Source organism: Schistocerca nitens, chromosome 8 (assembly GCF_023898315.1).
Source record: "Schistocerca nitens isolate TAMUIC-IGC-003100 chromosome 8, iqSchNite1.1, whole genome shotgun sequence".
Classification (NCBI taxonomy): domain Eukaryota; kingdom Metazoa; phylum Arthropoda; class Insecta; order Orthoptera; family Acrididae; genus Schistocerca; species Schistocerca nitens.
This window is the reverse complement of record NC_064621.1, coordinates 363907087-363925539: the sequence shown is the minus strand read 5'-3', so window position 1 is coordinate 363925539 and position 18453 is coordinate 363907087. Positions and strand designations below refer to the sequence as shown.

At 44.3% G+C, this 18453-nt stretch overlaps 1 protein-coding gene across 1 annotated transcript in view; it reads left to right on the top strand.

The window, feature by feature from the left end:
• The window catches only part of LOC126199571 (lipase 3-like), a 190095-nt gene that overhangs the window by 34556 nt on the left and 137086 nt on the right, over window positions 1–18453 (top strand). Inside the window, exon 3 of the mRNA XM_049936494.1 lies at window positions 1533–1653. Within this exon, the coding sequence (XP_049792451.1) occupies window positions 1533–1653 (121 nt within the window). The remainder of the gene's footprint in view (window positions 1–1532; window positions 1654–18453) is intronic.

Below are 18453 nucleotides of genomic sequence, written 5' to 3'. Positions count from 1 at the left end.
AAAAACATGTTGATGCGAAACGTGTTTGCCCTCTTACCTCTTATATCTTACCTGAAATTAAAAATAGTTATAAAAATGAGGAGAATGTGATATTTGCACAAAACATGAAGATGTATCAGGTTCTCATACGGTACCCAATTCCAGTGTGGGGGGCCACAGCAAAAACAGTTTCAGCCTTGCCCCCAACCATTCTATTGTAACAAGTAATGGGCTCCCTGCAGCATATTGTGTTATACCACTCATTGATCGGAGACTACAAAAGCAGCCGGTCCTAGAAATTACGGTCTCATGCGTAGGCTGTCGTTAACACCACAACAAAAATTTGGAGTGTGATGTAAACGGGAAGCATAGACCGCTAATGAATGACGTCGCATTGTGTTCAGCGAAGAATCGCGGTTTTGCACTACTTTGATGACCGTGATCGACGGGTATGTCGGCGATCTGGGAAGAGGGGCCATTCTTACAATATTTTGGAGAGTCTCAGCGGTGTTATTCCTAACATCATAGTGCGGAGAGGCATCGGATATGTCTTCGGGTCACGGCTGGTAGTGGTTGAGAAAACTCTGACGGCACAACTCTATGACATGGATAGCCTGTGTCGTCACGCGTTACTTCTCATTAAACAGTATCATGGTGCCATAGCACGTGTCTCCATGAACTACGTTCGTGATGTTGCGGTGCTGCTGCGACCAGCAAGATTCCCAGATCTGTCTCCGACTGAACATGTGAAAGGTCAGCTCGGGCGTCAACTCCGTCCCAATACTAGTGTACAGGATGTCAAGGATCAGCTTCAGCAGTTGTGGGTCAACTTGCTCACAAGCGAATACAACAGATTTATGACACCCTTCCTAACATTATCAGTTCATGTATACAGACCAGCAGGATGTAAAATCATGCTGACAAGTGAATTTATACTGCCAAGTTCTTTGTAAATTTGACTCGATTCTACAATCTCTGGAATAACATCACATACCCCCCCCCCCCATTCCCCCCCTGCCCCCCGCTGTCTCCGTAAAGTTTCATTTTGTTTCTTCCTCCCTTTTGGGTGCTTCACTTTTTTTGACAGGCAGTGTAGATAAAGGAAGAAGTTTGATCGTTGCACTAGTAAAAGGAGTTTTATGTCATCTTTTAGCGTATTAGAAGGATCGTAGGACTACTATGTAAACGGTTTGTACTTACTCGTACTTAAGTAAACAGCTTTTGAGGAAACAAGTAGACTACTGCTTTAATACAATAACGGCCCCTGGCACTAGAGTCCCACTTGGCGGTGTTTACACCAACATAGTCAGTTGTGGCTGCTTCGCCTTTTAGTTTTAGTACATATCTTGGAAATGTTTGCGGAACGTTTCATTTTCTTAAAACATCGATTCGATATCTTGAACCACCCACGAAATGAAAGTAGTGTTTTACATATAACTTGAGTCTACCGGAAGATTCAAGTAATTATGAATGCTAAAGGGGTCTTACAGTGCCTTACGGCTGTGTTCATTATAGCTTTTTCCAGTCGTCAGGTTATTCTCTGTTTGCGGCAGCTTATATTCTGGTGGATGAGGGCTACGACGTGTGGCTAGGCAACACACGGGGCAACATCTACTCCAGGAACCACACCACGCTGCACCCGGTGCGTGACAAGCAGAAGTTCTGGAATTTCAGGTGCGGAACAGTAAGCATCTGTCCCCATTAGTGGCTAAATATTGAGAAATAACTGGTATAAATTTACATATTAAAAAGAAAGCTTAACACCAAGGTTTATTGCTTCATTGTTAATTTGTACAGTCTTCTTTACGTAACTTTAGTGTTGTTCTACTTTCACACATTCTTTCTAATTCTATATATATCTTCACAACTTGAGCTAAGGATTAACGAAACACGTGTTTACTCTTCCTTTTAGATACTTCATTCTTGTGGGGATATTGCTTCAATGTGAATGTGCTCCTTTTTCCGTATTCAACTTGTATATTACCCAAACATTATCAAAGTAGCAACTTGAAATCTGGATCAACTCCTCTATTAAACGCTGATTCCAATTGTCGCACGTCTGTAATGCAACTCAGACTCTACGAATTACAACTAGGTGAAAAATGTTAGGATAACAACCAATAAGAGATGGATTAGACCAGTGGCTTTCTTTGTGGTATGCGGGGTACTATAAAAGTACTGAAAAGAATAAATATAGCAAAACAGCCATTATAGAAACAAACACGAAAGTTAAAGAAACGAATTAATCAATTCGTGTGTAATAAATTATAAATATATTACACTACGGGCAAAAGCTGTCTCGGCAGCCACATTCTTTCAAAAAAGCCGGTATCAAGCATTGAAAACTAAATTTTTATTAGTTGGGACAAAGAGTACATAGATGTTACGCCGCTGTAGTAGAAGTAGGCATTCCTGAGAGGAAAATAAGGAAGAAAACAAAAACTTCTGTCAACAACTGCAACGTCACACTCATAAGATTAATAAAAAGAATTACCAACTATCATGTGACGGTTTTTTACTTTCAAATGTACAAAGTAATACTTGCAAGAATACCCGTGCAAGTCGAGTCAGCAAGCCACAATAAAACATTTTCTAATAAAGAATAATCTAAGAACTTAGTTCATAAATGCAAAAGCCTTCAGAGGAAGTGAAATTTATAAAGATCACTTTATTGTATCTGCTAAGTATGACATGTTGAAAACGTGAAGGTTCCCATCATATGAAGAGTACTAATTGCATATACTTCAGAAATACAGCATGAAAGACTTGTATGGAAACAGACTGACAGAGTTTTTCTTAGGAGTACTTATAAGAAACGATTTGGTGACGGTGTGGGAGAAGGTTCATCGCTACATACAACAGAGAGCGATAGACACCCTTCATCTACATTTACATCTACAAGGATACTCTGCAAATCACATTTAAGTGCTTACCAGAGGGTTCATCGAACGACCTTCACAATTCTTTCTTGTTCCAATCTCGCATAGCGCGAAGAAAGAACGAACATTTATATCTTTCTGTGCGAGCTCTGATGGTGATCGTTTCTCCCTATGTAGGTCGGCGTCAACAAAATATTTTCACTTTCGTAGGAGAAAGTTGGTGTTTCGAATTTAATGAGGAGATTCCTTCACAACGAAAAACGCCTTTCTTTTAATGATGTCCATCTAAAATCCTGTATCATTTCAGTGACACTCTCTACCCTATTTCGCGATAATACAAAACGTGCTGCCCTTTTTTGAACTTTTTCGATGTACTCCGTGAGTCGTAATCTGGCAAGGATCCCACACCATGCAGCAGTATTCTAAAAGAGGACGGATAAGCGTAGTGTAGACAGTCTCTTTAGTAGATCTGTTACGTTTTCTGTGGTGTCACCGCTAGACACCACATTTTCTAAGTGTCCTGTCAATAAAATCCAGTCTTTGGTTAGCCTTCCCCACAACATTTTCAATGTGTTCCTTCCAATTTAAGTTGTTCGTAATTGTAATTCCTAGGTATTTAATTCAATTTACGGCCTTTAGATTTTATTGCTATATCGTGTAACCGAAGTTTAACGAGTTTCTTTTAGCACTCATGTGGATGACCTCACACTTTTCGTTGTTTAGGGTCAACTGCCACTTTTCGCACCATTCAGATATCGTTTCTAAATCCTTTTGCAATTTGTTTTCTTCTTCTGATGACTTTACTAGTCGATAAACGACAGCGTCATCTGCAAACAACCTAAGACGGCTGCTAAGATTTTCTCCCAAATCGATTATATTGATAAGGAACAGCAAAGGGCCTAGAGCGTTACCTTGGGGAAAGCCAGAAATCACTTCTGTTTTGCTCAATGACTTTCCGTCAGTTACTATGTACTGTAACCTCTCTGACAGGAAATCACGAATCCAGTCACACAACTGAGACGATATTCCATAAGCACGCAATTTAACTACAAGCCGCTTGTGTGGTACAGTGTCAGAATCCAGAAACACGGAATCCATTTGAAATCCCTTGTCAGTAGCACTCAACCCTTCGTGCGAGTAAAGAGATGGTTGTGTTTCAGAAGAACGATGTTTTCTAGATCCGTGTTGACTGTGTGTCAATAGACCGTTTTCTTCGAGGTAATTCATAATGTTCGAACACAGTATGTTCCAAAATCCTGCTGCATATCGAGGTTAATGATATGGAAATATAATTTAGTGGATTACCTCTACTACCTTTCTTGAATATTGGTGTGACCTGTTCAACTTAACAGTCTTCGAGTACGAATCTTTCTTCGATTGAACGGTCGTATGTGGTGTTAAGTATGTAGCAATTGCATCAGCATACTCTGAAAGGAACCTAATTGGTATAAAGTCTGGACCAGAAGACTTGCTTTTATTAAGAGATTTAAGTTTCTTCACTATTCCGACGATATCTACTTCTACGTTATTCATGTTAGCAACTGTTCTTGATTCGATTTCTGGAATATTTACTTCGTCTTCTTTGGTGAAGGAATTTCGGAATGCTGTATTTAGTAGCTCTGTTTTGGCAGCACTTTCTTCGATAGTATCTCAACTGCTATCGCGCAGAGAAGGCATTGATTGCGTCTTGCCGCTAGCACACTTGACATACGACCAGAATTTCTTTGGACTTTCTGCCAGGTTTCGAGACAAAGTTTTGTTGTGGAAACTATTATAAGCATCTCACATTGAATCCCTCGCTAAAAAGAAGAAAATGAGAAGCAGATGTCGAATAAGGCAACAAGAGAGAGTGTAAAGAAATCTGCTTACATACATGTACAACAAAAGTTAATAGATAGCAAAGAAACGGTGAAAAAAAACGAAATTGTGGAAAGAATACCATAACGAGTACGTTGAAACGAATTTCTAATTCAAATGGAAAATGGTATTCATGCTCACAGAATTACGGCAACAAAATTTGAAAAAAATTAACAGAAGAGAGAGCGAGAATAATATAATAACAGGTATGGAAAGTAGAGATCAAAGGATGTATCACTACAAAGACTACCGTACCAGTAGAAAATCCTGTCAAAAAAAAAGAAAGAACACAATCAACTTGAGTAAGTTGACCTCAGAACAACTGAACTGTTTCAAAAATCCTTCATACGAATTGTAAAAAAGCTACTGGAACAAATAAAATAAAATTAGATTCATTAAACTACAGAGCGTGATGCTACACAGTAAGTTTTAACACATAATCAATCTATGTTGTAAAATTTACGAAGCATGAAAAAAACGCAAAATTTATATAACTCCTTTAAGAAAAGGTAAACGGAAAAATTATGCAGCTGTATCTCCTCGCCACAGTATGTTCTTTATAGACAAGAACAATAAACAGCAGCCTTAATACAATTTCAGAAATTCTCATTGGTAAGGAGGAAAATGGATTTAGACACGGAAGTGAGCTGCTATTAACATTTAATAGACCACACTATTCCTTAAATACGTGTTAACTGGGTTCAATAGGTCGTCTCCATTATCTCGTGGTTAGTGTTGCTGGGGGTCTCGCGGAGAGTCCTTTAACCAAAGGACGTCCTGGAAGTTGCATGACGTTCATTTGCTGAATAAACAGTCGACGATATTCATACTAGCCTGATATTTCCTCAAATATCAGTTTAAGTGAATGAAAATGTTTTTACTGTGTCAGAGAATATTTTACATTTACAAATTGCCTGTGGGCTTCTGTCTCGGATTCCTAGGCCAACGTTTGTTTGACATTTTTATGACGTTTCGTCAGCACGAGTGGCTGGAAATGTCAAAGCTTCAACCTCTACTGCTCGTGGTGGATTGAGCTCGCGGCCGCATACTGTATGTACGTGGCGCACACACTTCCAAGGGCTTTTCCGTGCTCAGTACCACTGCGGTTCTGCTCTTGCTACCTGCAACAGTCGTTCTCAGTAGCACCGGGATCCAGGATCCGTTCACTATGAGGCGTTCTTCTGCCTTTTTCAAGCCGTTGTCATATTTGTGTATTTCTAAAGCTTCCCTGAACAAACAGGTGTGATAGCTCTACAACAAGGACTTCCGTGTCGGCGAATTTCACTACGTGATCGGTCTCATACAGCCATGGCCCATTTCTCTACCTGCCCCAAGCTGCAATGCCGCTTATGTTGACTGATTGTCCAGTCATTCCAAAGTGGAGTTTTCCAAATGTACTGTATTTTACGGACTATAAGATTAAGTTTTTTTCTTCGAAAAATTGCCTCTAAAATCCAGGTGCATCTTATACTCGAAATTAATATAAAAATGTCCAGTGTTTGATTTAAAATTCTCGCCGTCTTAATGGCCATGTATTTGATGCTGCGGGAAACCTATCCCTGTCTCACAACATTGGGTTCAACTGGCAGAAGCAGTACACGGTGCTACGAACATGAGTTGCGGGAATCCCCTCCCGTCACGCCATAACAAAACCAAACACTGTCTAGCCTATGATGCGTCATTGCAGTCTTCGGTGCCAGTGAAATTGGACTGAAGGTGATTTGTTTTATCGATAACAGTATAATATTATTGTTAGTGGCTAGTTTCGTAATGGAAAAAACTAACAGGTACTCATATGAGAGCCGGCCGTTGTGGCCGAGCGGTTCTAGGCGCTCCAGCCCGGAACTGCGTTGCTGTTACGGTCACAGGTTCGAATCCTGCCCCGGGCATGAATGTGTGTGCTGTTCTTCGGCTAGTTAGGTTTAAGTAGTTCTAAGTCTAGCGGACTGATGACCTCAGATGTTAAGTCCCATAGTGCTTAGAGACATTGGAACCATACTCGTATGAGGCGGGCTATAAATTGAAAGTAATAGTAAATGGAGAATATGGAAATAGAGCAGCTGAGTGGCTTTTCGGCCCTCCACCAACAGAAAAAAACCATTCGCGATTGGCCAGATAGTAAAGAAAATTGAAAAAATTAAGGAAGTCTAAATGTGTAAATAGAAGACTGAATGCAAAATGGCCAAAAGTAGAACGTAACGTATAGAAATGGATTCAAGGGTACCGTCAACTTCTTATTGGAATTAATAGAAAAATGATTCCAATACTCGCTCGTAAGCTAGCACTACAGCAGAACTTAACAGCCTTTAGTGGTGGAGTTGGTTGGCGCTACAGGTTTATGAAGCGTCATGGACTTAGCATGCGAAACAAAACCAAAATATCTCAGAAAATTCCACAAGAGTGTTAAGAGAAAATATTATCTTTTCCTCGCTTTATTATTCAACAGTGAAAGAAAACCGGTGTCGAACTAAGCCAAATAGTGAATATGGACGAAACTCCTCTGAAATTTGGTGTGCCTAGTAACAGAACTACTGCCACGATAGGCGGTAAAACTATAACTATAAAAACAAATAGGCATGAAAAAATGCCCTACACTATTGTCCTTTCACACTGTGCTGACAGCACTGAACTTTATCCAATGATAATTTTCGAACTCAAAACAATATCAAAACCTTCTGAAATACTGCCAGGTGTTGTTGTTCAGGTACATGACACGGATTGGCTGGACGAGGCTGGTATGAAATTATGAACAGAGTGTGGGAGAGTAGGAAAGGTGCTTTATTGAAGAAGAGGTCTCTTCTTGAGCTAGATCAGTTTAGCAGTCATTTGAAAAATTCTGTGAAAGAGGAACTGAGACAGGGAAATAAAGAACATGTTGTTATCCCGGGAGGACTTCTTTACAATTGCAACCTATTGATGTCTCTATAAATAAACTATTTTAAGCGTAAAAGAGAGAGGAATGGAACAAATAGATGGTGGAATCAGTCTGAAGGGAGCTTTAAAACGATCTACAATCGAACAAGTGTGTCAGTGCATAGAACAGTCGTGATCTAGAGTGAGAGAAGACATTATTGTTAAATCTTTCAAGAAGTGCGGCCGAAGTAGCGCTCTCAGTGGCGGTGAAGACCATCTTACTTATGAAGAAGACAATGATGATGACGAAGAAGAAGAAAAAGAAGAAGAAGAAGAAGAGGAAGAGGAAAGTTCAGATGACTATTTTCAGGGATTTTAGAGCTCTGTTCGGTTACATGAACCAAGAATTTTTTGTCTGGATTTGCAATCTAACAACAGAATGGTAAAATTGTTATTTAAAAAAAATGCTTAAAAAGTTAGGTGCGTCTCATTGCCCATAGCGTCTTATAATCCGTAAAATATGGTATATAGTATACGGTATATTACCGATACTGCAAGTGGGTCCCTCTTCTCCTTTGCCAATCTGAGACACTCTTTGACCTTCTTCGTCGGCTTACATTTGGTATTTACTCGGTGGTTGCGCAATATACGATCCACTCTGTCCGTCACTCCAGGAATGTATGGCAAAAAGGCCGTTCGCGACGTTTATTTTTCTGATGTGTCACTTCACCGAGTGTTTGATTCTGCGACTTTTCTAATGTAACTGGTGGACTACCAATTGCCCTCAGAACGTTTTCCAAGTGTTGCAGCTAGCGTCTCAGGTGCTGCGGCTCACTTATTCGTTTCGTTCGCTTTACGAGCTAATCATACCCCTTTTATGACTCAGGTGGTGATTTGATAGTTTACGCAGGTATTGGTCCGCATGTGCCAGTTTTAGATATACGCTGTGTTTCAGGTTTTCACCGTCCCTCGTGACCAACACATACAGGAAGGGCACTGTTGGTCCTTTCCTACCTCCATGTTAAATTTTGTATTGACAAGGAGACTGCTCAGGTGTCTTACGAAGTCAATGAGCTGTTCTTCACTGTGGTTCCACACAACGAAGGTATCGCCGACGTATCTGTACCATAAGAAGCCAAGTCCTGCGCCTGTGCTTCGAAATATTTCATGAAAAAGTTCGCCACCATTGAGCAAGTGGACTACCCGTGGCGAATAGTGAAATTCGCCGACACAGAAGTTCTTGCTGCAGAGAAAAGCTACCACACCCAGTTGTTCAAGGAAGCTAAGGAAATACGAAAACATGACAACAGCTTGAACAGGAAAGAAGAAAGCCTCAGGCAGAGCATATCCTGGATTCCCGTGCTGCAGAGAACGACTGATGCAAGTACCAAGGGTAGAACCACAGCAGTAATGACCACGGAAAAGCCCTTGGATGTTGGCGCGCCAGGTACAGTCTTAGACATAAAAACTGACCGCCGGCCGGCCGCCACAGAGACTAAGTCCGAGTCGTTCACTTAAGGTGGCCAATAAAACTGACTGCCCCTGACAACTCTAAGTCCGGCCATCTCCACAATCTGTCAACACTGTAAGACGCGGAAGTGTTAGGAGGAAGTATTGTCTACTTCCGAGCTGATATGGCTGGAGTGAGCCCGTGGTCTTGCGGTACTCGTCGTGCATTCTAATCTTCGAGTCGCATGTTCGCGTCGAACTGTATTTTTTTTTTTTATTACCACATTTCGGTCTGAAGTTATGAGTCTGATTGAACATCGAAGACAATACGCTTAAAATTCTACTCACCCGCAGTAACAAGTATTCCAGAAACAATTCCGCAGTACAGCTCGTGGCTGCGTCGCGATCATAACAGCTTACGCTCGTGAGTTTCCTCGCGCTGCAGCGGCTACCGGCCACCGGCCAGACGCCACCCGCCGCCAGAAATCCGGAGCCGCCCATGTGAAGGCGGCGCCAAGCTGTCAGTGTATGTATCAATGCCACTTTCGAATTTGAAGTTCTAGTTATCATCTTGCAGTTAAGCATTGGATTTTGCATACTTGAAAATTATGAACTACAGTTAAGCATTGTAAAATCGAGTCGCAAGTGGAAAAAGGTGTAACGTCTGCAACACAACGTTTACTTTTGGTATAACAGAGGGGTGAATGTAGGGGAGGCAGCTAGAAAGATTTGAACTGTGTGTGGTACGAGTGCTTTTGGAAAAAATGCGCCAGAAAAAGATATTCTTGTTTCAACAAAGATCGTTCTGGCATGAAAGATCTTCCACATTAAGGAAGTATCGACTACTGATATATGTGACAGATTACCATTTTACCATCATGCGACATTTGCATTCAACAGGCAATGTGCAGACGTCTGGTGTAGGAGTACTGCATGCTCTAATTCGAAACAACAAAAATCAACTGAGTGATTATTATTGAACGTCATCAGGTCGCTCATTGAGCATTCCTATGCAGTACTGTTACTGGTGACGTGTTATAATGCCTTTATCGTTAACTTCCTAAGAAGAAATGAAATGCTGAGCCCCACTAAAAGACGTAGACTAGAGCAAAGAGTAGTGTGAACATAATATTTTACATCTGATAGCTCCAAAAGTGTGTTTTGGACTACGAATTCTGCCCCAAGGGCTGTGTGCAACACAGCTGGAATTTGTTGTCAACAACTGAGACACCTTTCGGTCGCATTGTAAGAAAATCGAGCAACAAAAGTTCATCACCTGTGCTTCTGCATGATAACTCACTCTGTTGATTTGAGAAACAAAACTATCCAGGAGATTGCTAGGAAGATCGTCTCTCAGGCACTTGTATTGATAGGGAAGTCCTCTCTCAAGCACTTGTCCCTCTAGTCATATATTCGTAATATTTTACCTTTCCTGCTGTCCGCCCCCGGTAGCTCAGTTGTCAGCGTGACGGAATGTCAATCCTCAGGACCCGGGTTCGATTCCCGGCTGGGTCGGAGATTTTCTCCGCTCATAGACTGGGTGTTGTGTTGTCCTAATCATCATCATTTCATCTCCATCGACGCGCAGGTCGCCGAAGTGGCGTCAATTCGAAAGACCTGCACCAGGCGAACGGTCTACCCGACGGGAGGCCCTAGCCACACGACATTTCATTTCATTACCTTTCCCGCTCTTGATCGATCAACATTCAAGGCAATTCATTTCTAGACGAAAATACTCTTAAAACTACACTGGTTTAATGACATCGTTAGAACCCGTGGGTTTCTACAGGCGTAGAATTTGTAAACAACTTTAGGATTGTCAGATTGTTTTAGATACCGTGAAAGAAAATTCAGCTGCTGATTATTTTCTCTTTGATGATTACTGTTGCGATTAGTAAACTAATGGAAAATGCAATTAAAATATTCACTGTACTTACACAAATTAAATTCAGCTTACTACAGAAACATCACGACGGCAGTCTATCTTAATAAAGCATTAAGTGTCTGTAAGACGATTGAGCCAATTTTAACACGAATTACTAGGATATTACCGACTTTTGATTCCGAAAAGATCCGTATTTATTAGATTTCCTGTATAATTCGCAAGTATTATGAATATGTGGCATTTCAACGATAAAATTATGTATTCATAACAACAAAAAATATCTCGGCAGAAAACGAAAGGTTTTCGCTCTGACACTAAGAGTTACTGTAAGTAGCAAGACAAATTTTGATAGAGCGATATCTTACGATTCCCTTATTGAGTTTGTATCTGCCTGCTTGTAGCTCTACTACAAAAGAATTAAAAATCTGGCTTTCAGCGAGTCTCGAAAGGCGAACGAAAGCAGCTTGCACCTGGTAAGTTATGTTCTACAAGGAACGCACGCTATTGGAGGCGACAATCTGTAATTCATTTTACCTTAATTACTACTTCACTTTTGTTCCAGAATTTAAAGGTATATATGGGTGCAAACATGGAATACATGGGAATAAGCCGGCCGGAGTGGCTGAGCGGTTAAAGGCGCTACAGTCTGGAACCGCACGACCGCTACGGTCGCAGGTTCGAATCCTGCCTCGGGCATGGATGTGTGTGATTTCCTTAGGTTAGTTAGGTTTAAGTAGTTCTAAGTTCTAGGGGACTGATGACCACAGCAGTTGAGTCCCATAGTGCTCAGAGCCATTTGAACCATGGGAATAATGCATCTTCTCACAAGGGAACCTCCCCATCACACCCCCCTCAGATTTAGTTATAAGTTGGCACAGTGGATAGATCTTGAAAAACTGAACACAGATCAATCTAGAAAACAGGAAGAATTTGTGTGGAACTACGAAAAAAATAAGCAAAATATACAAACTGAGTAGTCCATGCGCAAGATAGGCAACATCAAGGATAGCGTCAGCTCAGGAGCGCCTTGGTCCCGTGATTAGCGTGAGCAGCTGCGGAACGAGAGGTCCTTGGTTCAAGTCTTTCCTCGAGTGAAAAGTTTAATTTATTTTCGCAAAGTTATGATCTGTCCGTTCGTTCAATGACGTCTGTGTTCACTGTAATAAGTTTAGTATCTGTGTTTTGCAACCGCACCGCAAAACCGTGCGATTAGCAGACGAAAGGACGTGCCTCTCCAATGGGAACCGAAAACATTTGATCGCAAGGTCATAGGTCAACCGATTCCTCCACAGGAAAACACGTCTGATATATTCTATACGACACTGGTCACGGCTTGTGCGTCATATGACAGGAATATGTTGTCGACCCACCTAACTTGTACACTTGGCGAATGGGTAAAAAGATTCTTCTACCTTGTCCAATTTAGGTTTTCTTGTGGATGTGATAATCACTCCCAAAAAAGTGGTCGCATCGGACGGACAGATAATAATTGTCTCAAAATAAAAAATAAAAATTTTCACTCGAGGGAGGACTTGAATCAAGCACCTCTCGGTCCGCAGCTGCTCACGCTAACCACGGGACCACTGCGCTTCTAAACTCACACTTTCCTTGATGTCTATCTTCACGTGGACTACTCAGTTTGTATATTTTGCTTATTTTTTTCATAGTTCCACACAGCTTCTTCCTGTTTTCTCGATTGATCTGTGTTCAGTTTTTCAAGGCCTATCCACTGTGCCAACTTATAACTAAATCTGAGGGGGGTGCGATGGGGAGGTTCCCTTGTCAGTGACAGGTATGGGGGAGGCATTGAGGCCAGGCCTCGGATCTTCGACCCCTGCCCTCTTTTCCTCGGCCTACCTGGTGCTGAAAGTCTTCTCAAACTTTTCTAAAAAAATAATAGTGCAGTGATCAGCATGTCTGTCTAGTAAGCAGGAGGTCCAGGTCCGAAGCCCAGTCGGTCACAAATATTCATCTGCCGTCTTAGTTGTATTTCAACGCGCTGTGACTTTGTGTGGAATTGTTTTTTGAGGCAATAGAGGTGATTTGCGAACATTTGTCTTGCCATCAGTGTAACGGGACTTCAACGGCATCCAACCGTTAGTGATTGCTTTGTGCTGGCGTGAACCCATGTTATATATATGCGAATCAGATTGTAGTTCATATTTAGTCAAATAACGAATGGTCAATATACAAGTATGCCGGCCGGGGTGGCCGAGCGGTTCTAGGCGCTACAGACTGGAAACGCGCGACCGCTACGGTCGCAGGTTCGAATCCTGTCTCGGGCATGGATGTGTCTGATGTCATTAGGTTAGTTAGGTTTAAGTAGTTCTAAGTTCTAGTGGACTGATGACCTCAGAAGTTAAGTCCCATAGTGCTCAGAGTCATTTGAACCATTTATGAAGTATATCAGTATTTGATGTGTCGGCAGCTGTGCCAACACCTTGTAAATAGAGGTGGCTTAAAAGGCACGCTAGACTAACGCAGACGGGCGTGAAGTACTGGAACAGGATACGTAATTAATGCTATGAAGAAAAGAACGGAGCTTCTCATATACTTATCTTTAATTTCTTCTTGTACATCTCTATGGTGAACACAAGTGAGACTCTAATTACACTCACTGTAAGGCTAATGGCGCCTTGCTAGTTCGTAGCCATTAACTTAGCTGAAGGCTATTCTGTCTCTCGGCTAATGAGAGAGAAAGGCTTCGTACGTCTAGTCGCTAGCTCTGTCGTCCGTACAACTGGGGTGAATTCGAGTCAGTCTCTCGAGACCTGCCTTGTGGTGGCGCTAGGTTTGCGATCACACAGTGGCGACACGCGGGTCCGACGTGTACTACAGGACCGCGGCCGATTTAAGCTACCACCTAGCACGTGTGGTGTCTGGCTGTGACACCACATTCCTCCCCCGCAAATCGGCGAACGGTCGTGAGATAAGGCTTCCGCCCGCCTTGGGGAGGACCCCATGTTGACGTATGCGATGAGGTGGGGAGCCTAACAACAGGCGAGGCTGTGCCACCCGCACCCGGCCATTCGGTCCGAGGGGAGCTAGGAAACGCCTGAAAACCTAGTCCAGGGTGCACGTCAACATGCGGTGTATGCGCCCGTAAAGAGACAGGAGGGGCCGAAGGGTCGACCTCCATGTGGTCGGAGAATCCGACGCGCGATGACGACATCTGGTCCGGAGCGGGCAAGAGTTCCATGGCGGAGGACAGCTGGTCACGGGAAGCGATCGGCGGCGCGTGACCGAGGGAGGCGCGTGGCGGCTGCAGCGAAGCGTCCACTGCGGGCGGCGCCGGAGGCGGCTGCGGCGGCTGCGGCGGCTGCGGCGGCGGCGCGACGCCATGAGGCAAAATGGAAGGCAGCGTCGGTAACACCTGGGGATGAGGCGAGCCTGTAGATGGGTCCCCAGGGTGCTGACCGGACGGCTCCGTCGCTGAAAGCAGACGGGGAGCGGCAGAACCCGGGCGACGACAGAGGCGCAGCTGATTGAGATGCCGACGCACCTCACCAGAGGCCCCCAAAACCAAATACATCGCGCGGCCGAGGCAGCGAAGAATGCGCCCTGCAAGCCAACGCCGTGAACCGCGATAGGTGCGATAGAAGACAACCTCGCCAGGAGCAAAAGCAGGAGTCTGCCACTGCACAGGAACCTGATGCGGCGGATGCAGCAAAGACATCAATGTTCGATGAGAACGACCATGGAGCAACTCAGCCGGCGAGCGACCATCGCGGGGCTGAGAGCGATACGAGGACAAAAAGAGCAATAATGCGTCCTCCCGAGAATGCGACTCTTTCAATTTCAACATCTGTGACTTGAAAGTCCGGACCAATCGTTCCGCGGCACCGTTTGACTGAGGCGAAAACGGCGCGGACGTCAGATGTTGAATACCATTGGCCTTGCAGAATGACTGAAATTCTGCGGACAGGAATTGTGGACCATTGTCGGAAACAATAGTCTGCGGAAGACCTTCAATGCAAAAGATAGCAGACAAGGCTTGGATTGTGGCAGAAGACGTCGTGGAAGACATCCGGACAACAAAAGGAAAATTACTGAAAGCATCGACCACAACCAACCAACGAGCATTCCAGAATGGACCAGCAAAATCGATGTGCAAGCGTTGCCAAGGGGAAGTGGCTTTCGGCCATGCAAAGAATTTCCGCGGCGGTGCGGATTGTTGTTCGGCACACGCCACGCAAGAGGAGCACATATTCGTAATCGCAGCATCGATTCCGAACCAAGTACAGTGCTGACGAGCAAGTTGTTTCGTACGCACTATACCCCAGTGTCCGTGGTGAAGAAGCCGTAAGACAGAGGACTGTAACGAACGTGGGACCACGACTCGGGACTGATCATTATCAGAACGCAACAACAAAACACCACGTCGGACAAAAAGTCTCTCCTTGTGAGCAAAAAATCGGCGAACCAACGGATCCTCGATCCGTGACTTGGACAAGGGCCATTGCGTAGCAACAAAACGCAAAACGGGACCAAGGACAGGGTCAGCAGCCGTGGCTGTAGCGACACGACGAAAATCAATCGGAAACGATGCGACCACGTCATCGGTTTCCGCATCAATGAACATGCAAGCAAGTTCGGAAGAATCGAATGCTTTATCCTCAGCAACAGGCAAACGGGACAACGCATCAGCGTTTCCGTGCTGAGCAGTGGACCGACACAAGATATCGTAGCGGTACTGCGAGAGGAAAAGAGACCAGCGAATGAATTTCTGCGCCGTACGCGGAGGTACCGGCTTGTTCGGATGAAAAAGCGATGTCAAAGGTTTGTGGTCCGTGATGATGGTAAAGTGACGACCATACAAGAAATCGTGAAACTTAGTAACACCAAACACGAGAGCTAAAGCCTCTTTCTCTATCTGTGAATAATTTCTTTGCGCAGATGAGAGCAATTTTGACGCAAAGGCAATAGGGCGATCATGCGATCCATCTTTGTGCGCAAGCACAGCACCGATCCCGAAATCCGATGCATCTACCATCAACAAAAGGGGCTTGCGGGGATCGAATGGCGTAAGGCAAGTATGGCAAAGCAACGCCGATTTCAACTGGCAAAAGGCGCGTTCGCATTCCGTCGTCCAGACGAACGGAACACCTTTACGGCGTAAGCGATGAAGCGGAGCTGAAATGGAAGAAGCATTGCGCAGAAATTTATGATAATAATTTATTGTACCCAGCACACACTGTAGTTGTTTCAAGTTCTGCGGTGACGGCAAATCCTGTATGGCACGGAGGTGCTCTGGACTCGGATGTATTCCTTGGGCATTGAGGACATGGCCCAGGTAGGGTAAATCCCGAGCAAAAAACACACATTTGTCCTTCCTCAAGCGAAGACCATTTTGTCGCAAGACCTGAAATAATGTTCGGAGATTTTGCAAATGTTCGGCTTCCGTCTTTCCGGAGATCACAATATCGTCCAGATAGTTCGCAGCAGTAGGGACCGACGCACAAACAGTTTGTAAACATTGCTGAAACAGTGCAGGGGCGGACGCACACCCGAATGGCAGTCTTTTGAAGCGATACAAACCAAGATGCGTGTTTACCACCAAGATGCGCTGGGATTCTTCGTCCACAGGCATTTGCAAGTACGCATCTGCTAGGTCCAACTTTGAAAAATACTTTCCCGGGCACAGTTTGTCAAAAAGATCTTCCGGGCGGGGCAAAGGAAAAGTAGCAGTCACTAGTTGTGGATTCACAGTTGCTTTGAAGTCCACACAAAGTCTCAATTTTCCGGAAGGTTTTGGCAAAATTACTAAGGGTGAGGCCCAGAGAGAAGCCGGCACACGTTCAATGACACCTTGAGATTCTAAATCGTGTAATGTTCTTGCGACCTCATCACGCAATGCGTGGGGAACAGTGCGCGCTCTGAAAAATTTCGGTTGCGCGTCCACTTTGAGTTCCAAATGTGCTTCATAGTCCTTAGCGCAACCAAGGCCCGGTGCAAAAATGTCTGCAAATTCTTCACATAGACTAGAAACACTGGCGGAAGGCACAGTCTGAATCACTGAGAGGACCTGATTTACTATAGACAAATTAAACAACTGAAATAAATCTAAACCAAACAAGTTCACTGCAGTAGAAGAACGAAGAACGTAAAATGACACAAGTTTTGTTTGTCCCTTGTATGTTGCAAGAAGGCTGCACTGTCCTAACACTGGTATTTTCTGGCCTGAGTAACTATTGAGCTGAACATTTGCGGCACGCAACGGAGGTTTGCCCAGTTGGTTGTACGTGTCGTGATTGAGCAATGAAACTGCAGCTCCGGTATCGAGCTGTAATGGTATCACTTTGCCTGCAAAGTCTAAGTCTACAAAAAGTTTATTGTCCTGCTGACGACAAAAGCGACTGTGTCGCGCAACTGGAACAGACACTGGGACAGTATCACGTGCGACGTGACGGGACTTCCGTCGACGGCGACGCACACTTTTTGTGGAATGAACACTGTCACCGGACGGGGTGGAATGAACTACATGAATATCCATGGGCGAAGGTTCACGAGCCTGAGTTTCCTTGGTTCGATTCCAGCGCGAAGCAAAGGGCCTGGAATTGGTGTGAGTGTCTGATCTGAGCTTTGTCTGGCAAACACTTTGGACATGTCCTTTCTTATGACAGTAAAAGCAAATAGCTTGGCGTGACGGGCAATGTTCACGCGAATGTCTAGTTGCACACCGCGGGCATGATTTCACTGCATTAGCTTGCTTACGCGGCGCACGTGTTTGCAAGCTAGGCTGCCGCTGCGCTGACGGGCGCGAGGGCCGCTGAGCGTCCCGTGCAGCGGGCCCGGCGGTCCGGTTAATGTGACACACTGCCGGCGAAGTTGAAAATGAGTCCTGAGCAAAGTCAAGTGTGTCTTGCCTATCCAATATGTCTATCACTTGTTGAAGGGAGGGATTAACTAGTTTCAAAATCTGTTCCCGTATGCGAACGTCAGAAACGTTCTGTGCAATGGCATCACGCACCATAGTATCTGAATAAGGAAGTCCACATTCGCATTCAAACGCACACTCCCTAGTAAGTCCTTGCAATGTCGCAACCCACTCCCTATTAGTCTGACCGGCCGTACGTTTTGTACGAAAGAACGTATACCGTTTGGCAACGACATTTACTGTTTCCTTGAAATAGGCATCTAAAGCAGACAAAAGTTCGTCGTAGGACAGAGTTGCTACGTCGCGCCGGGGAAACCACTTCACTATCACTCGGTAGGTGGACACACCGACACAAGAAAGCAAAAACGGCTGCCGCTCATTACCTTGAATTCTGTAGGCGGCTAGGTGGAAGCCGAACTGTCGAGACCATTCTTGCCAGGTCTCGTGGGTTGAATCAAAATTACGGAAGGACGGCGCAACGGCGTGTTGTGGCTGCGGTAGCGATGAAGCGGCGGCGGCCGCATCGGTTTGCAGCGCACGTTGACCCTGGACGAGCTGTCCCAGGGCATCCAATAACGCCTGCGTCTGCTGATTCTGCAAGCGATAAAATTTGGACAGTACATCTGGCGAAGCCATGACACAAGTAATTGTGAGCAAACAGAAAGAACACTTTT